General features: G+C 38.4%; 1 protein-coding gene across 5 annotated transcripts; it reads right to left on the bottom strand.

The window, feature by feature from the left end:
• Positions 1-1,020: 1,020 nt before the first annotated feature.
• Positions 1,021-20,907, bottom strand: OMA1 (OMA1 zinc metallopeptidase). Of its 5 annotated transcripts, none has more exons than XM_074908066.1 (9): positions 20,776-20,907; positions 19,373-19,898; positions 18,726-18,954; positions 17,463-17,636; positions 17,260-17,367; positions 15,583-15,711; positions 11,190-11,264; positions 9,173-9,322; positions 1,021-1,337 (listed from the first exon to the last, which is right to left on the bottom strand). In XM_074908066.1, exons 2-9 carry the CDS (start codon positions 19,876-19,878, stop codon positions 1,119-1,121), a joined length of 1,590 nt encoding a protein of 529 aa, XP_074764167.1. In that variant the 5' UTR covers positions 19,879-19,898; positions 20,776-20,907; the 3' UTR covers positions 1,021-1,118. The 5 variants fall into 5 exon arrangements, with proteins under 5 accessions (XP_074764167.1, XP_074764168.1, XP_074764169.1 ...); XM_074908067.1 differs by having other exon boundaries at positions 20,570-20,872; XM_074908068.1 differs by lacking the exon at positions 20,776-20,907 and adding an exon at positions 20,492-20,530.
• Between the last annotated feature and the right edge of the window lie 290 nt (positions 20,908-21,197).

Raw genomic sequence — 21,197 nt, 5'->3', positions numbered from 1 at the left:
TTTCAATATTTTCATCAACTGCAAAGCAAGGGTAACTTGAACAGTTGCAAATCACGATCAACATGCTGGCTATATTCGCTGGTCCATCAGGGAAGGCAGAGCTTTACCTCTATTGTGCATACTGCTTTCCACGGTATAAAATGTGTGGCTTCAGGGGACTGGGGGGAGGAGGGGATGCTCAGCATTAGATGCCACTTTCCTGAAGAGAAGTCACCTTTTAGGATAAGGCACGGCTGCAAAAGCCGTGCAGTCAAGAAATCTTGTTGTATTTGTCTACTGTGTAACATATTTTCACATCAGCAATCACTTCCATCCAATGGATATATCCAAATCAAATGTCACTGCAGTAAAACTGGCCTCTAACAAGGCCCTGATCGTTTAAAAAAAAGACAACAGCCATCCTTGCAAAGCATTCTAGTGCTACAGTGGTTCTTATACAGCGTGGGTTTTTTCACAAGAAAGACTTCCTTGAAAATTATTTAACTCCTTTTTTAAATTGAACTTTGTGCAACCCTTTCAGGTTGCTTTGAAGAAAAATGTTGAATCAATCCATATTCTAAAATGCCTTAGAAAGAAGAAAATCCCAGCAGTAAATCCACCTAATTAAGTGGGGGTGTATCTAGCCCATAGGCTATTACCGCATCTCAGATTAATATTTTTAAACATACTGTGTGTGGAACAGGCAGTAAGCTCTCCTCATTATTTCTCAAATAAAGCTGAACAGATCTAACCCAAATTACAGGAAGATAAACCAGACAACTTAAGTGATGAAAACTGTACTTTTTCCTCTGCTTTAGGGACACTACTGGCTCATCTGTCCTCTGATCAAGGTGAGCCTGATAAAGCTGAAAATTACACTGTGTGACTGGATTGTACGAGATGATCTTTCCCCTGAGAAGTGATTTATTTTAGTAACTCTTGATGAATAAGAAACTTCCTGCTCCAACACGCTGCGCTTCTTGTGTGGGCATGGTTCCTTATTGCTTTGAGTGAGAGATCACATAAAAGAAACATAGAATATGAGTGGCTACATCTTCTTTATGGCTCAAAGACAAAACTGTGTTATAAGACAGACCTTCAGGGACCACAAGTTTCATAAAAAGTGAAAATTATTATCATTAGTTTGTAGGTTTAACTGCAAAAGTTACTGGCATATCTTCCACTTTTTGAGGGGGGGGGGAATCCTGGTTTGGTTTTGAGAGCTCTCGCTTTGTAGAATTTGGGGTTTCTTGATCTTTAGACGATTCCAGGAGATGTTGCATGTTAAGTCTGAAAATGAGGCGAGGATCTGGTCCAGAAAGAGATGGGCAATTGCAGCTCTCTCTTATTTTAAGAGCCTGTGAATACATAGGAAAACAAATCAAGCTCATTTAAATAAGAAAAACAAAAAAAAAAGGTTTCAGTCAGTGATTTGGCTTTCCAGTAAGGTCTGCATTTGCACATAAAGTGTAGGGAACATACTGAGTCTGAGTTGTTCCTGAACAACTTTTCAACAGAAACCAAGAACTCCTGAGAAGAAATGTAGCAATATGACAAAACAATGGAAAGAAATTAAGAATGAATATAATTCTCTCATTGACAGTCTCTCGAAGAATGGCTACTCTAAAAGGTACAGCATAAATAGTTAGGAAATTCTCCAACTATTTTATGTGATACTTGTCCATGTAAGTACCTTTTACCTTTTAGTTTACATTCACATGTAAATTAAAATGACTGCATCAAGAAAATCATTTACTTCATCAGATATGTTCTATTATAGAAGTAACTATATATGGATGTCTGACTCAAAAAAGGAGGGAAAAATCTCCAGTAACATAATGGACATTATAATTGTTCAGCACAGAGATGTAGATGGTTGCTCAGGATAGTTAAGGTCCAGTTACACAAGTGATCTCATCTCCAAGAAGCATTTGAATCCACAGCTTCCAAGTATTCTGAGAAAATAACGTCTCTAAAATATAAAAATTTATCTGGATAAAAAGATCAGCATTAAGGGACCAAACTTTAAGTCACTCCTGCTCACTGAGTAAGTACCACTGCTTCCATTCTACAGATTAGAAGGCAGAGGCACGAAGGAGCCAAAGCATTTCTCAGAGAATCAAAATCCATTAGTGCAGGCACACCCCACCCCAATTCATTCTGCCTTGTGGGCAATCTGAGAAAGGTACGACAGTGGATGAATCTCACGTCTCAAAGGCACCGTGGAGAAACTTATAAAGCGGTATAAAGTCAGCGGTTTTAAAGGATGCTTAATTGGTGTTCACTGTAACGAAGCTGAACATACTTTAATTACTCCATAAAAACAGGCAGCTCATTTTAGAGCTAACAGGATACCACACAACTAAGTCCAACTTACTTTGCAAGTGGTTGTACACAGACCATGGATTCTGCTGCAAGACCCATTTAAACTAATAAAGAAAAGCACATTCTTATGTTTCATACAGCAAAATACTAAGAATTTTAGAGGGTTCTACATCTCTGCTGAGAACTATTTTGTCAAGATTTTCAAAATGAAACACCAAGTCAAAAACTAGCCTGATATCAGCACTAAACAATGGTCACTTTTATACAGTATTATCTGTATCTTAGTCTTCATTAACAGCATAAAACTATGGGCAGATTAACATCCAGCTTTATTTTTAATCCTTTCAGGTGAAAATAAATTCAAATGTATATTTGATTCCACCTCTCTTGATGACCACAGATTCTCGAAAAGTAATGGCCAGAACTATGCTGACTTGTAGCCAGGTGCCTCCTGACCAGTACTAGGGAATGTCTGCAGAAGGCGACGGTTGATTCGGTTGTTCCAGATGGATTAACGAGGAAGGAGGAAGTAACGCTCTTGCCCATGTACTTGGAACTGGTGAGGCTGCACCTTGACTACTGTGTTCAGTTTTGGGCCCCTCACTACAAAGAGGACATAGAGTTACTTGAGCGAGTCCAGAGAAGGGCTACAAAGCTGGTGCAGGGTCTGGAACACATTTCCTATGAGGAGCTGCTGAGGGAACTGGGATTGTTTAGTCTGGAGAAGAGGAGGCTGAGGGGAGACCTCATCGCCCTCTACAACTACCTGAAAGGAGGATGCAGAGAGCTGGGTTTGAGCCTCTTTAGCCTAGTAGAAAGCGACAGGACAAGAGGGAATGAATGGCCTCAAGTTGCGCCAGGGAGAGTTCAGACTGGATATTAGGAAGCATTTCTTTACAGAAGGGGCTGTTAGGCGTTGGAATGGGCTGCCCAGGGAGGGGGTGGAGTCCCCATCCCTGCAGGTGTTCAAGAGTCGGGTCGATTCAGAGCTTAAGGATATGCTGTAGGTGGGAACTGTGCTAGGCGAACGGTTGGGCTAGATGATCTCCAGGGTCCTTTCCAACCTAGATGATTCTGTGATTCTGTGAACGCTGTTTCCACAGCAGTCCCATGCTTAAAAAAACAGAGCAGAAATTTTAATCTGCTTTACATACACTAGCATTGGCTGAAACATCAAATCAAATATTCCAATACACCCATGAACAAGTATTTGCCCACCATTTTGAAACAATTTGCTATTCTTCCATAGGAGACACTGGAAACATCTTACTACAGTAGATTTTAAAATAGAAGAGCGTTAACTCTTTTTTTTTTTTGTATAAGTAGGTACCAAAACATATTTCTTCCTAACTCTACTACAGTGAACTGATATAGGGTTTGCTGTAAATGGCTAGAAACAAATACAATTTAAATTTAACAACTGGTTTTGAAAAAAAGACACATTCCAGGAATGCAGCAAGAGTTTCTCCACCTGTTTCTTGCTGAAATATAACATTCAAATTACTGGATACAGAAGTTTGGATTAGGCATGCAAATATTCCTCTTGTCTAACTTTAAAAAAATATGAATAAAGCTTTCAGGACTTGTTTTTCTACAGCATGATCGTCCATGTAGTCACCAAATGTAACTGTACCACTGAACACTCTTCTGCTTCAGTGACCAATTAATTTCTAAACTGACATTTATGACAAACCAAGAGTTTTCTCTTGTTCTCTTCCAGAACATAAGCTGCTGCAAGACTGCATTAATGTCAAGCAGCATTATTCAAGGCAAATGGAAATATAAAGATTTAGGCTGTATCCTGGAAAGGGCAACGTAATCCTCTTTTAAACTAATTTAGCGATTTTATATCTCTGGTTTTTGTGGCTATATAGTGCCTGGCCTATTTCCATGGTTTCACTTATCTAAAATACTGAAGTCACAACAGCAAAGGTAAAAAACAATACTTCAGCGTTAGCATTTTCACACCACTGATGTCTTTGTGTTCTTGCTGGACATAAAGCTGTCCAAGGGGGTAGAAGGCATCTATTCAACACCATCAACTCACGTGCCATTAAACAGACTACAGTTAGAGAATGGAAAGCTGTGCTGACATGTCATCTCACTGTCAGAGACCTGTGACTACACACTCTAGGGAAAGTAGCCTTTGTATGCACCTTTGTGACTGTCACGCAACATTCAACCCCAATTAGAAAGTGTTCTTACCCTGGCTCAGCTGACTGCTGCTATTTTGTTTTGTGCCAGTAGCTCTGTAACATCATTAAGATGCCAGTAACAGGCTGAGGAGCTTACAATATAATTTTTCCTGAAAGATAAAACAGCCCAACACAGTTGGTCGTGCTGTACTTTCAAAATCACTAGCAACTTCAAATCCGGTAACTGAATATTGCTCAAGTACTTTGAGTTTTGACAGCATTCCTAATGAAGCACATGCATATTGATATTATAATAAGAATATGTTTCATTGACTGTTTTTACTCAAGTGTTCTCAATAAAGAAGACAGACAGAACTGAGACAAGGTGAACTAGCTAGCGTGAGTACGTAGATTCATCTGGGAGCTGATAGTACTTTAATGCTGTTCTTTTCAGGTTAACCTTAAGAGAGAAGTACCGCTGTTCAGAATAAAGACCACCTGCACGCTTACTGCTTCAGGAGATCTCAAAGTATCAAAACTATTGCTTGTAAGTAACAAAGGTGAAGCTGTTTTTCTTACCGATACAATTGCAGTCACCTCCTGCAATGTGCGGGGGGGGGAAGCATAAGAATGAGGGAGGTCTACCTCATCCTATCGCTTTCATACAAAGCCTACCAGCAGAGACAAACACAGAAACAAGTAGTTTCTAGCTCTCAGTATTAATCCTTCACCACTGCCACAGATGCTGGGCTAACTGCTGCATCTCAACCCCTTCCAGTCTTTTGGAGTGTGTCCCCCCCTCCCAGGCTGTCAGGGCTCTCAGCAGAAAAGCCACATCATTCTCTTGTCCGCAAATGTGCCCAAGGGTTACAGCCTCTTGTGTATTAACTGCCATTACCTCGGCTGGGCAGACCTGTGCTCTGACCTTGCAATTCTGACACAAACTAAGAAATAGCACAAACATGCAGGGAAAAAGAAAAAAAAAAAAAACAAAAAAAAAAAAAAAAAAAAAAAAACAACAAAAAAAACCCAAAAAGAAACACTGAGTTGCAATATGAACTACAATTAGCAGGCATAGGGAAGACAACAGGTTCTACAAATGAATAGTAGCAAAACAATGATTAAAAGAATGGATAGATTTGTTACTTGATAAAGGAGAAAAGCAACTTATATATAATATTACTTATATATAATAACTTGTATATAATACTTCAAACCTTCCACTGCTGCCGTTGGCACAGAAAAGGAAAATTGTGACACAATATTTAACAACTTTATGGGGAGGACAGAAACACAGGTCACTATGTTTTATTCTCATTTTCCTTTAAGTCTTCACATTAACAGGGCTTAATTAATACACTAGTACTAGAACTAGCTGAAGTAATCTTCGCATCATAAACAAAGGGCAAATATTCCAACCCATTTTTGAAAAGAAGGTGAAATAAATACATCTTCAATAACCAAAAGGCAGCAGACTGAGAAATAAGCAGTAACTACCCAAACAGCAATAGAAATAATAAACAGCCAACGTGGATTTGACAAGAACAGGTCTTGCCAAAGGAAATTAATTAGCTTTGGTTTTGACAAGCTAATTGACCTAGCAAACAAAAGAGAAGCAATAGAGGTGACATATCCCAACTTAGTATTACTCTCAAAATGATCTCAACATGGCATTTCCACAAGAAGGAGTGGGAAACAGGAGTTACAGTGAATCAAAAACGGAATCTGAGCCAACAATATGATGCCAAAAAAGCAAATGTCATGTCAAGATGAATTTCTGTGTCACAGGCAAGACTCAGTAGATAACCTTCTGCTTTATTCAGTACAGCTGAGGCTTCAGCTGATGTACATGGCTCTATTTGGACAGCACACTAGGAAGAGGTAGACAAACTGTAGCGAGCCACAAAGCATTAAAATAAAAGGTTCAGAGGTGAACTAGAAGACACTATAGCTTCTCTCCAACACTATACTTCCAGAGTTTTTCTCTCAAGAACAATGGTAAGCATCCTTTCCACTAGTACAAAATTATTTTAAGATTTCCTTCTCTGAAAATAAAATGCACAGACCTTCACCGAGAATCTCGCCACCTTCCACATAGGAATTCTAGGAGACTTCAGTTTCCTATTTAACAGTATATTCTGTTTTCCCAGTTTACAAACCAAATCTTTTCCAGTATGAGAGGGAAATCCTTTGAAAACATTGTAAATCTTTTAAATTTCCTTTATTTCCTTTCAAGGACATTACCACTTTGTAACTGCATATAGCTCTCTTATTTACCAATTCCTCATCTTGGCTGTAGCTTCCAACTTGTTCAGAAAACCAGATGCAAGATCTTTAAAACTCATTTCATTTGCTCCCTGTCTTTTAATTACGTCAAAAGAGAGTCCTTGTGATATTCCTGCTTTCCTGAGACTGTTAAGTCACTTCACTGACACATGCCATTTCGTTAACTGAAGAAAGTCTCACTTCATATGATGCCTTCTTATTGTGAACTTACTTAAGGAGTTTTCTTTAGAAAAACATCTGTGTGGCCTGAGAAGTCAAAAAACTTGTCCCTATTTCCCCCAGCTACAGTACCTGCTCTAATAATAGATATTGTATTGTCCTGAAAACCATTTCAGCTTCAAAACCATCAGCATATGAAACACAACAATGCTCATGATGGATCTGATACTGAGTCTTAAGAAATACGTTTCTTCACAGAGACATACTAGAGAGATAAAAAGGTCCTTTACAAAATCTGGCTTCTTCCCCTGGGCTCTGAATATCTAATGGCCGTTAATATATGGTAAACATATCGTTCTTTAAGTATGTGAACCATGAAACAAAAAGGCACTGATACTGAACAACAAAGTCCTGGGATTCCCTTTAAAAGCCTGAGAACCAGCTTCAAGAAGGCAGCTCTCGGATGAAGGGGAGTGAGTGGAGTCAGCACTTCAGACAAGAAGCCTCCAACAGCACCTCTACATATATTCTTTCATTTTTATTTTGCTTTTGTAGCAGCAACCTCACTTATCCAGTGAACTGTTAAAAACAGGAAGCCTTCAGCCCTTGTTTTCTCATCCCCACTCCAAAGAATTTCAAGATAAAAGGCAGATTAAAACATCTCCTCCTCAATTATCTTTTGGAAGAAGATTTCCTAGCCTCCACCCCTCCTGGAAGTGAGAGTGGCTATAAAAAGACGAAGGTTGCTCCACCTGCTAAACTGCAAGAGATAAGACAGAACTAACATGACTGCCAGTTCTATGGTTGCTCACTTATTTAACTTATTCGCTCAGACCTAGGGTAGAATAGAAGTAGTAATTTATTTCATTATCACTTTACAAGCCAGTCAATAACTGTATGAAAATAAAGAATCCTGAACCCTTTATGTTCAATCTAACTAAAACTGAGGTTCCACAAGTATAATTTTCCATTCAGCTGCTCTATCGTGTTAGAAAATCCATCAAAACAGTCTCACAACCTGTTTTTGCAAAGTACAGAATTTGTATATATTAATTTAAAATATTCAGTCTCGCCAGTCTCCAACCTTCCACCCCTAACATCGATTTTGATTTATGCTATCATTTAGAATATTTACTGCATTCATTCCCATCAAAGGATTCATGAAAATCTTTTTTTCTCCTTTGAAATCAGCAAACACCTCAACATTTTAGTGCTCCTTCTGCCAATAAATCTTCAACTCTTTACAGTTTGGAATTGAGAAATACTTAAAGTGACTGAGAGTTTAAAAAAAAAAAAAAAAGATGAAGACGAAATTACCATTTGCTTATAAGAAAGGGAATTTCCAAACACAGTTTAGTTTGCTGAAAAACATTGCTGTTGTGAAGTGCTTTAACACTGTTTTAAAAAGAAAAAACTAGGCAAAACCCAATCCATTATTTTTCTGTAGTTAAAAAACCCACTATTTAAAGAAATAGTAAACAAACTAAGATTACTAAATGTGGAACAGTTCTCTGTCCTTAAACTATCAGCAAGTAGCACATCAAATTAAGAGAATCCCCAAGCAGCTATCCACTTGGCATTCCTCTGAGAGGAAATCTGGAAGAAAGAACAGAGAAAAGACTGCAGATTGATGGGCAATTGCATGAATTAGCTCAAGTTCCTTGGAGTGGGGTAAAATTTGCTCCCTAATGTGACAGAACAGAGATGTGAAGAAAAAAGCAGGCTGCAAAATCTACGGAGACCTATCATAACTAGGGCTATTAAGAAATCTTCTACTGGGGATATGACATTCTTCTGAGGCACAGTTACTCAAGGTGTACTCAATCCCATGTCACAGAGACAGGATAGGATGGAGCAATCTATTTGACAGCCTAGGGCTAGATATCAAAGCAAGAGAAGTCAAGATAGTTTAGGGGTGTAACTTAAAAACTGATTTCCAAAATGACAAAAAAAAAAAAAAAGGATGAGACCTGTGACACTGTCACATCTATGCCAAAAAGGCCATTCAAAGCAAAAATACTACACTTCAATCAGAAAAGAAAAAAAAAAAAAAAGGAATAGAATTGCATTTAATTTGTGCTATCTTAATTTTTCCTCGTTTAATAAAACCTTTAAGGTTGAGAGCTTTAGAACAGAAAAATTTCTGTAAGGGTAAAGACGAAGATAAGCGCAATGCTAAAGAAGTACGTAAGTGAATCAATACCAAAGTAGCTCATGAATCAATACCAAACTAATTCTGGCAACCTTCCTAAGAGAAAAAGACACACTTCCTTCGAGACTCTGCTCACCTCTGGGATAAGCCGGTCTAAGTGCTCAGCTCTGTTTTCATGAGAAGGGTGTGTGGAGAGCCACTCTGGTAACTTGGGTTGCCCTTGAATGTTTTCTGCTAATTCCATTTGTTGCCAAAATACACTGCTTGCTCTTACGTCCACACAAGCCTGAAAACAGAAAGGAAATATATACACCACTGTATTTTAAAAGTCATGCAATACACATTCTAATGGATACTGAATTACAAAAGACGTCTGAAGTTTTATATGTTCAAAGCCTTTTTAAATAGGCCCCCCTCACACCTGACAGAAAGAGGATGTTCTAAAATACCTAAATGCAGTAGAAACTCATCCATATAGACACTGGATTTGTTCCTTTGTTCCTATGTAATTCCAATGATCTTAAAAAACTTACACTTGAATTAATTCAGGAGAAAAAAAAAAGATTCACAATTTTTGGCACATCCTTGTTCTTTAAACAAACCTCAGCTGCTTATTCTTTTATATTTGTTAGACACAGTACAACGGAAGAACAAATTAATTGTCTCCACAGATTTAGGCAAATTTACAGGAAGTTTAGAGTCAAAAATATAAAGTGATAATAATTCATACTTAAATATCTCTAAAATTGAACTGCAAAGGCTTTTCTGTAAGTGATTGCACTGACTTTTTCAAGGGTGATCTTTGTAATCTGCAACAGGTTAAAACAGTAATTCTGCAGAACTAGGACTCCTGTTGTTCTCCATAAAAGTATAAATTTAAGCATGGAAACTCATGGAACAGTAATTCTAAGAAAGATGTTTGTGTATCACCAACAGACTCCTTTATATTTGTATTTAAGTGACGAGGAAAAAAAGAATAAGATTTTTTACATTAATTATTTGTTTAAGAGAGAAAGAGACAAATACTCAGAAGGTAAGAAAATTACTTTTCTTTTTTTCTTCTTTCCACAGAAATACAGAAGTGGTGATTTATTCCTTGAATTTATTTCTTAAAATTTTTATAGTAATAATTTTATCTGCAGAAGCAGCAAAATGCTGAGATACAACTCTGCTTGTTCTTTCTGGTATGGCCCTACATCTTCGGTACTACAAAGCAGTGAGCACCCACACGCCAATTACAGTTTTTCATGGATTGCATTATTCCCTTAAATGACTTCAAACTACAAATGCAGTTTCAATCCCAAAGTCATGTTAACTTTAAAAACTCTTCCTTGAAGAAATATTAATAATTATCAAGAAATTTCCCTTATGAAATATTAACACTAGATGGTGCTGCTCTCATATCTAACACCTGCCTCTACTGCACTTAGCTAGAAATTGAGTTAGTTTAGTTTCTTTAATTCAGAATTAAAATCCACAGGGACAAAAAAAAGTGACTGAAAAAAATTATGAAAAAAAAATGCTGAGTAGTTTCTGACCAAATTTTTACCTCACTTTAGCAAAGCTGCATTATTTTTATGGTTCTGCTTAGAGTAAACCTTTAAGTACTAGAACAATACCGATATACTTTGTAAATATCAGCAATTTACATAATATATAATCACATTATCAACAAGTTCTTAAATTTTACTAATTGTTATGAGAATAGGTATTATAGATCAGAATATTTTAGGTGCACTATAGGATAGTATTCCTCAGAACTTCTCACAATAGATGGAAGCGAAGTGAAACAAAAATCTAAAGGGTAAGTTATATCTTTACATACAAATACATCCTACTTACTTCTGAAGCTCACTATTTGGCATTCTCCTCTTTATATTGTAATTAGAAGAAAAAGACACATTTAAACTATATAGAAAGTATATTGGGCAGTTAATAATGCAAACTGTACAATATTATTACACAAAATTTAGCCAGAATTACTTTGACATTCCCTACAGACTTTTATTTCCCATTACTCCATCAGTCTACACTTTAAAAATCTGGAAACCCTTCCCTCCCCCTTACCTCTGTGAAGCGTGAAACTCCCTGATTATAATGGAAACTGAAAAATGGCTGGTAAAATGTTAACAAACCAAACAAGTTGCAGTTACCTTTGCTGCAAACTGAAGTCCCACTTTATCAGCTTCAGCCTCCAATGTTCTGCTGTATGGTCTATCAAACATAAACTGCAAAGAAGCACATCAAAGTTCTATTTCTTGGGTTTGAATGTATATAAAGCTGGAGCAACATAGCTATTTTTCTAACCTTCTCATAAATGGTGTTTATCTATCATGTTCACATTGCACATGATCAGTATGAATTTACTTAACATAATCTTTAATTCCATTATATGTAATTCATTGACCTGTATTCAGTGGAAATTAATTCAAATTACACACGTTTTCATGGCCCCTCTCGTCAGCCAATCACAGCATTTTGCAGCAAAGGATCAATGCCAACTTTAAACCAGGTTTTTTTCACTTCACTCTTTTATTCGCATTAAGATTTTTTTGTAGTAACTGGATGTAAAAAATTCCAGTGGCTCCCTTAAACTTTTATGACTGTCTTTAAACTTGGTATGAACTGTTTTGTATGGTAAACAGCCTACAGTATGGAATGCAGTCATAAACATTTTCCTGCAGAAATCACTCCTTTGTCATGATTATCCCCCAACACAAGCTGCAAATTGCCCTTGAGAAATCAAACTGGAAGACATAAATCTGACCAACTCCTCTCCCTTTTTTTCTAGGGTATGACATTTTATTAACACACACTAAGAGACGGGTAGTTTTCTCAAATGGTTATTTAGTCATATAACTCAGGATCTTCTGGCATCTATAATTCATGTAGATTTGGGCAGCCTTGCCCTAGTATACCAGGTTATAGTAAATGCAAATCAGGACTTGTTAAAACAGGCTGCTCCTGCAGAGATAAGGAACATGTCACAATATTCTGCTCTGGGCATCAATTAGGAAATAGTAGCTGAAGAATGGGGATGTGCAAGGTTAGCAAAGAGAAAAAGGTTTTATCAGCTCTTTATCTGGTTATAAAAATATGTCCTCCTTAATAAGTTCTGGGGAGGAAAAAAAAAAAAAAAAAAAGACAAAACAGAAATGAAGAGCACCAAAGAAGTGGTCCAGTCCCCGAGTACATAAAAGTATCTATAACTTTTTGCTCCTTTCTAAAGTAGTACTGGTAATTTTTCTTTACTAGGTCAGAAATAAAAGCCAACCAAAGGTGATCCTCTATGGGTTTTTTCAAACAAAATATGCTGGTTTGTAAGTAAGCATAGACGAGGTCACTTTCTAAATTCTTAGTTTCCTTACAGACCTTAAACACTGCAATTACAAATGTATTTTTTTAAATCCTCTGAAGACAGTAATTACTTGAAGTGGTATATATACTGCCTTGAAAAGTGCTCTGGGTCTACTGCAGTGCGTGTATTCACTGAACAGCAAAGATACCCCTGGCTAGTCTGTCATATATTCCTGAAGAACCATTTCCCAGTTAGACAGATAAACTATTTGTTTAATTAGCAAACATTTCTCCAACAGGGAAATGAAATTGGTAACAGGCAACAGGACTACCCAAAGCACTAACTGGAACAGTGGCTTGTACAATCAGGCAATTATCTATTTCTTCAGTTAGAACAACGTGCAGTTTTCTTCTCAAGGAGGTTTACAACAATTTTAAATATGAAGGAGTAGCATCCATCTCAAAAAAAATTTGCAGGAGTTTAAGAAGCAGGAAATTGATGGTCTGAATTCATGTGTCTTAATAGACCATCTAGAAAAAGAGATCTGGGACAGCAAGAAGATGGTAATAAAAAGATAAGCATTTAAAGTTTTGTTTGCATTCACAGTTAAGCACTAGGATATTACTATTTACCTGTATGTCTATCCCAGTACCGCCAGCAAAAATATGGCTGGATTTTTAAAAATAAACACAACAGTAATTGCTAGTTCAGGACCTACCCATGCTGCAGACTGTGGAAGCCGGGATGGCATCTGAAGAAACTATCACCCTATAATTGCTGTTACTTTCCTTACTTTTCCTCTGTGTCTGCTCCTGGCCAGTTGCAGATAAGACACAAGCCTGAATAGACTGTGATATGATTCCACAGAAAATCTCATGCCAGATAGAGCTTATGACCAAGCAGGGTTCCAGATTTGTTATGTTCTGATCATCATCAAAATTTCATTAAGAGTCTTAAATGTGTCCTCTGCAATTTCTGAAAATTCTATGTGTTTCTTCTTCAGATCTAAAATTAAAACTATAAGGTGATCTGAATCTCTTGAGAAAACTTGGACTCTCTTTCACAGTGTGCTTCTAGCCAATAAAGTCTCAGCAGTGGTCACCTAAAAGGGTGGAGGAATCTAAAAATTAAGTCACCTAAAAGAGGAATCTAACACACACTACTACTCATCTGCTACTCAAAAACAAACTTGTTGGAAAAACCTTTTGATAATGTGTTGAAATGAAAAATTAGATCTTCAAAATCGGATCTAAAATAGCTGTCAGAAATTGGACATCATAAAGAGACAAGATCTGATTTTCCAAATCATTACCAGAGCTGTCTGTATATGTGAAAGAAAAGGAAGTTCCAGGTAAGCTGACGATCCAAAATCACCAGTTTCTAAATGAAATACAAATCTGATGGTGTGAGATGGACAAGAAAGGAAATATGAAGTACTGTATCTGTACATATTAGTGTGCAGGACATGAGTAAAGCTCAGGGTCATGCTTTGCACTATTCCAAGCATAAATCCTAGGTTTTAGTTCCCATATAAAATAAATGCTGCTGTAAAAACAAAGCCAACATGTTTCAGATCAGAAATACATGACTAAAGAACAACTACTGAGCAATCACATAAGAGAAAAATTTCTTAAGGCACGCAAACCCACTAGCTTTGGGGAAAAAAGCAGAACTGGAGCTAACATGCCAAAAGGCCTACAAAGAGTCACCAGGAACTACTAATAGCCAATAATAAAAACTAAACAATCATCAGTAGGTAAAAAAGTTAAGCCTCTGAGGACATAGAATAAAAATGAATACTGAAACAAAAGCAAATTACCATTTCAAAAAGTAGGATGCTAAAACCTGAAAAAGTAAAATAGAATTACTATAGATAATAGAAAAGGAAAAGAAACATCCTGAGAAAACATGCAGAAAGATTCTTATTTACATAAGCACTTTAGGCAAACGTTGAATGGAGGAAACAGACACTGTACTCCTGGATGACTAACAGAAATAAAAATTTCTATCCAGCATCTTTTGTATATGGGATAAAAGCTTTGCAAGTATTAATCACCTGTTTATTCTGCATTACATAGGGATATGTTTAATGTCACTGAAGAGGAGTTTGGTCAGTGTTTTAAACCAGGCCGCTACTCATACATGATAGATTTTTCCTATAGCACACTGGGACTATGAGCTTAAACCCAGATTCAATTTGCAATCTAAAGCGCAACTCCAATCCATGATGCCAAAATACCAGTTGCAGTTAGCCTAGAAGAGGAGAAAAGATGCTGACAGGGAGTTAAATCTTGCTGTCTAAATTATGAGCAGTCTCAGGATTGATTCACACTTTGTTTTTACCACATTCAGCTCTTCAAAATGCTGGCTAGCATTCATCAATGTATTGCTTTCTTAGCTACTTGTTCAAATATCCAAGCTCTTTAGAGAAAATTTATGTTCAGAATCCACACATCTACCCATTAGCATGAGAACTACCAAAACAGATTGGTTATGTTTAATTTCATGTTTCTGAGGAAGTGGGGGAAATCTCAGGAGAAGCATCAAGAGAAGTCAAAGAAGCTGAAGAGCTCTTTCACTTAAATTCAGATTCAAGTTTTATGATCTAAGCAAAATTTATTTAAAAAAAAAACACCTCACTTTTTTAAAAAGAAATGGATCAGTAACTGTCCAGAGGCAGACAGTAAATTAGAATGCTGGAGAAAACTGGCACTGCAAAGCCTCTGAATTTTACTTTACTGGAATATACGCTGTCTGAAAAGATTATTTCAGTAAGTTTTATTATAGCATGGTTTATACTTTAAGAGTGTCTAGATTCTCAATTTTCTAATCTGGGAAACCATTCTTACCACTAACAAGTATTAAAAAAATTCCATATATTTACAGCTACTCAAAATAAAAACACGGCATTTCAATATATAAAACTTTAAAGAATGAGCTACATTTCAAACAGACAATCATCTAACTTAATTGGCAAGCAGGTACTTGAAGCCTGTCCAGCTAAATCCAGTCATTTAGGGAGATCTAAAGTTCTTCAAGATGACAAATGAAAGTACATATCAACTAAAGCAGATGCAGATTTATAAAAACGTATTTCATTCAAAAGCATACTCAAACATTAATTTTTTGCTTAGAACATTTCTCCTCTAACCTTCTTCCCCAAACATACTATTAGTGGTACTATCTCCCAAGATTAAAAACGTTTTTCCATGGAACTTGGGAAGGATAATACAAAATGTCAGTCTTACCTCCTGCAACTTGCTCTGAATCCACTGGCCAACAACTGCCAAACTATCACGAGGACAGATGGCCCAAATCACAGTAAGAAAGATGAGTGATAGAAAATCCAAGAAGTGAACCAGGCTGGCTTTCTCTGCCTGCAAACAGAAATTGTCCCGTTTTCATTCCTTACTGTCTGATGTTTCTTTAGAACGTAACAGACTTTGGAAACACTTTAAAAAAATTTTTTTTTTTTTTTTCCCTGTGCACAGGAAGAGGGCAAGCACAAGTTCCCCTGCTTGCATAAAAGAAAAAATCAGTTGGATACAAGGTTCTTTCAGTCTAGAATTCACCCAACTGCATAAATACAGCTTGAACAAATACATTTTGGCTATCTCCTGATTCAAGAGATCAAAGCTTGAGATAAAATGATGGCAGCATGCAGACAAGAGTTCTTTAGTAAAAAGGCCATGAAATACCTCAGTTTGAAAAACAACAACAACAAAAATCTATAAAAAGACTTATAACACTGTTCTTTACATTAAATTGAGACAAGATACACATCATTTAGACAGGAACACTAACAGGATAAAGGAACACTAGGTATAATATATTTATTTTTTATTTTCTGTTGCATTCCTTCAATTTCAGAAACTGAGAGATCCTGAACAAAGAAATGTAAATTCTTCTATTTTTCAGAGCTCTACTTGATATGCAACAAAAATGTGAGCACTTATAAGCTGGATCATGCAATACATTTTTCTGTGCCAGCTGGGTGACACAAGTTCCATACAAACAGGTAAGTTCTTTTTATTATTAGATATTTTTAGAAGTTTACCAAGTTAGTAGGCTCAGCTGAGCCCAAGAAACTATGATGTGAACTGCTGCTCATCCAAAATCATATAAGATGTGGTAAACCAATTCTCCTGTATTTCTACTGCCTTTAAAATGTATTTACCCATTTCCACATTAGTTTTGCGATTTTAGCAGGCTCTTTATGTTTACAAGCTTCTCATTATGTCTTCCCAAACTGATAGATCGGTAACGAATACAATTTTTTAAAATGACATGCACCGAAAGAAATCAATTTGGAGGCGAAAAAGCACTTTTTAGCAAATCACCTCAATCTCTAACAATATGAGCCATATTTCTATACCACCCTCTTTTTTCATCGTTGTACCTACAAAGCACAACAAAATTAGGTCTGCAAAAGCAATCACCTGTAAATGCAGAATCAAGCTCCAGGCATTCTAGAATCTGGTATTATAAAACTGTGTGCTACTATAATAAAAATATCACATATTTTATAATAATTTATTAAAGTATATCCACTTCTCTAGATATTAACAAGTGTAGCAGTAACAAAGTGAGTTGCTGAGTGCCTCTAGTTCCTCATGTTTGCGCTATAGGAGTGGTGTCTGCAGACCAAGTTCTAAGTGATTGTTACTAGTGAGCCATAATCCATCTGTGCAGGTATGAAAAAAAGCACTGGCAGACTCTGTGCTAACACTGACTGCTACAGGACTTCTGACAGTTGTTAAGTACTACCAGAGTAGTAAGGATATGTAGCAGAATACTCCCATTTCGTACTCAATTTTTCATGAATTAGAGTCACACTGAAACTTTGGTTGGTAGTGACAGGAAAAAAAATCTTGATTCATCAGAATTAATTTAAGAATTTTAGACAGCTTTCTTTAGATACTTACTGCATGTTCCAGCACAACATGAGCAATTTCATGGCCCAAAATGAAAGACAGCTGATGTATATCAGAAACTGCATCTAGCAATCCGGTGAAAACAAACACTTGACCATTCTATAAACAAAGAGACAGCGAAAATTTGGTAGAAGACACATAAACAAAATGTTGTTTCAGTATTATTAATAATTCTTGTATTGGGTTCAACTTACTGGAAGCACAAAAGCATTTACACCTGGTTCATCTACCACGTGGATAACCCACTTGAGTGCCGAGACCTGTGGGATGTCCTTATTGCTTTCAGATAAATGACCAACAACTCTCTCCACAACCTGATAGCGTGCATCTGCCTCAGGTAACATTTTATCTTTGAATTCCTCCATCCACTGGAGAAAAAAAAAAAACAAAACAAAAAAAATCATTGATTGCCATGCAGAACAAACACACAAATTAGTAAATGCCTAACTGGTAAACTAATTTAGCAGCTATACACAACTTAGTTAAGTCTAAATTTTAATACATTTTTCTTTCATGTAGCCAAGGCCAGTGTATTAGAGTTCAGGCTTTCAGACCCACAAGTTAAGGATTAGTAAACTTAAAAAGAAGTAAACTGACCACAGATCAAAAATAAAATAAATTTGGTCCTACAGCGTCTTGTATCTGGCATTTTCCTAATACACAGTTAAGCTTGGCATCACAATTTGACAAACCTATTTGACAAACTTTTCTATACCTTCCTGAATCTCCATCTGAATTTGTAATTTTTCTCTATCTATTTCTGTTCTGATTTGTAAGGTGGACAAATTTATACAAAAAATGTGATTTGAATATATCCTTGTACTTCTGTCATTATCTCACATTCTCTCTCAGACAGGAATACAGTGACATTTGTATATGGACTATCAAGTTTCACTGGCTTTAGAACAGAAAGTCATGGAACTCAAGTTACAGAAATTAGTGCAATGGATAGTTTAAAAGAAAGCAATTAAAGAAAAATAAGTTGATCCAATGAAAAAAAAAGTAGAATTGAATGCTGGCAGAGAGTATTACCTTACAAAGTGACAGTTTAGAAGACAGGACCTTAAACAAGTGCCAAAGAATGCTCAAATCAGCACAAAAAAATGAGACAGATGTCAGCATATACCCATTAGCTACACTTTTATCACTTCTACCTGATTTCTGTAGTTCTTGCTATATTACAATAACACAGTTAGAAATGTTTGATACATATGTGGTCTTTAACTACCATGTGCACCTCAGCGGTTTGCTGATGGAAAGGGAACTCTGAAAAAGGATGGGGATGAAAGGAGGAGGTAACTGATAGGGATGCTCTGCAGGCTTCTAAGCATGAAGTTCAAAACTTATGAAGGACACCACAAGGTTTGTTTGCTCAATTCATTAACCGGACTCTCTCAACACTAAAAAAAAAGCACTAACAATTTCAGAGTATTTTGACTTTTTCTTTAAAATCTTACCATATCATATTCCATCTGTGACAGCTCCCTAAAATGCTCTTTTCCAAACACCAACAGCCGAGCGCGCCCAGTGATGGGTGTCTCTTCCAAATGAGTAAAGTAAAACACAATAAATAAAACTCCTAAGCTACTGGCACCCAGGAGTATCTTCCATTTATTTTTTCTTGCACTTTCTTTTAGATGTTCTCGTTTATTAGGAGGAAGTGCCTTCCACCAATTTCTTATGCTCCTGTAAGGTACAAACAATGTTAACTTAGGACATAGTTAAAAAAGGAATTTGTTAGTGTCTGCCCTTGCTGTATTCTCCATTAGAGTCTCACTGCACATTAGAGCTTATGGATTGTGTTGGCTTCTACTCCACTCCGTTTCTTCCCTCCCACAGAAGGAATGCCCCTTAGTGTCTTGGTTCATCCCCCTCTCCCATATAAATGAGAACAACAAGAGCAAAAGATACATCTAAACACCTCTGCAAATAGAAGCAACTTCTTGTTGAGCAAACTGTCAGTCTATCCCCCAGCCCTAAAAAATTTTGCAGAGATATTAAAATGAAAATACTATAAATACACCTACCATTCTTCACAAACTCGTGCAAACATCTTTGCATAATGGGGTCTTACACAGAGAGAGGAAGTAAGATAGTATTTTACCTGCCAAGAATGATAGCAAGTAATTTCTGAGCTGGTTTAACAATAATCCAGAAAAGAGGAACTGGTGCAGCCTGAAATGACAGTGATGTGCGAAAAGACCTGATGATGTGAATGTTCAAAGCAGAAAAATGATGTGGGAGTTGCCCTACAGAACTGATCTGGAGGGATGCAGTCTTCTCCCTCAGTGGCCAAGAAGACTGGAGGCAAAACCTTCCCGAACTGCAGTGTGCATTCTTGTACGCTTCTGTATTTGAGACACTCAGAAGACATCTCTGTCCTTTGCTGATGAAGTTTCTAGAGTAGTCAGGGCTTCCAGTCAAAAAACAGTTTCTGGTATTTCCACGCAAATCCAGCCTTTGGCATCTATCTCGTGCACAACTGACCTGAGTGCGGCAATATCCTGCGTAACACCTATAGAAATTATTGCACTTCCCCTGCTTGGTCAAAGCCAAATGAAAGAAAATACATTTCTTGCCCAGCAACTTTAGACCACAGATGATAGTCATAACTTCTTTGGTTGGTTACCCTAAAAGAAAAAAAAAAAAAAAAATAGCAGAGGTATTAGGAAAACCACCCAAACATGAAACTGTTAAAGATTACTTCAGCTGAGGAGATACCATGTATTTGTTTGTCAACAGCAGTCCTGCACAAAGTATCAGCTGCATGTTGGAGTTTTAAGGTACCAATCTGCTTTTAACTGTGAAAAAGCCACTGTCTTTTGTCGCTGAGAACAAAACCTGATTTTTTCTCTTTCACTTTTATTACCACCGGATCAGAATGACTGCAGGTGGAAGGCATGTCCCTTCCATGCAGGGCTTTTTGCCACAGGTGCCACTCATACATACTGAGGAAAACCACCATCTACTGAGCATTTTGCTAACACTTTGCACCTGAACACAGGGCGCACGTTTACTGCACACCCAGCCTAGAAACAAAACGACTCAACACAGCGAAAACCAAGTGTGTCCCAGCCAGTCTTACTCACGAGGCATGAGAATGGAAAAACCTCCCCGCCGGCAGGACCCGGACACCCCCCGTCCGCGGGGGGGCATTTTCACCCGCTGGCTTCAAGCAGTGGCCTCCGCTTCCCTCCCCGCTCCCCTCAGAGAGGAACCGCACCATCAGCTCCTCCCGCCTTTTCCTCGTCCTCCCCTTCTGGCAGCGGCCTGACGCTCCGAGCCGCCCTTGGGTGCTGACCTCGGCTGCCGGCCCTCAGCGCCCGGCATCCCATACGCAAGCAACCCCCCGACCTCAGTGCTGGCGCGACTGTCGCGATACAGGCAGCCGTGAGGGCGCGGGGGACAGGGAAGGTGAGGGAGGAAGACGTGTCACTCCGAGGAGCCCGCACGGGGCGGGGGGGACAGCTCTGGGAGAGACCTCCTCCGCCGGGCTCCCCTACTCACCACCCCGGCCGGCGGCGGAGGATGAGGAGGAGTGAGACCGGGCCGACGCGGAGCCGCTGCCGGGCCGAGGCGGAGGGCGGGCCGGGCCGGGCCGGGCCCCGCTCCGCGGCCCTTCCCCCAGGCGGCGGCCTCCGCCCCGCCCGCGCTCGCGCCCCCTCGCCGCGGCCATGCGGAAGCTCCGCCCCCGCCGTGAGCTCGGCCGGCCCCGCCATTTTGTGGCAGCCGGGGAGGCCTCGGTGGGGCCGTGGGGGGAGCGGAGCCGGGGGGTCCTTTCTCCTGCGTTGCCTTACCCCTGGCTTGACCCACAGTGTTGCTGTGAGGCCTGCGCACAGCCCTGCCTCACCTCACGGCTGAGCTTAGCCCTGACTCCTGTGTGCCCGGGCCTCGCTGTCCCAAGCCACACTCTAAGGCCCCTTCAGCTT

This window comes from Athene noctua, chromosome 5, assembly GCF_965140245.1.
Source record: "Athene noctua chromosome 5, bAthNoc1.hap1.1, whole genome shotgun sequence".
In the NCBI taxonomy this organism is placed as follows: Eukaryota; Metazoa; Chordata; class Aves; order Strigiformes; family Strigidae; genus Athene; species Athene noctua.
The sequence above is the reverse complement of the archived record's forward strand: the minus strand, read 5'-3'. Positions and strand labels throughout refer to the sequence as shown.

Coding starts and splice junctions, on each gene's coding strand:
- OMA1 (XM_074908066.1), bottom strand. CDS start 19,878: ATGACTATCATCTGTGGTCTAAAGTTGCTGGGCAAGAAATGTATTTTC. Junction 15,712..17,259: donor ATGTTGTGCTGGAACATGCA/GTAAGTATCTAA, acceptor TTCTGTTTGCAG/GCAGAGAAAGCCAGCCTGGT. Junction 9,323..11,189: donor GACTTCAGTTTGCAGCAAAG/GTAACTGCAACT, acceptor TTCTGTTTTCAG/GCTTGTGTGGACGTAAGAGC.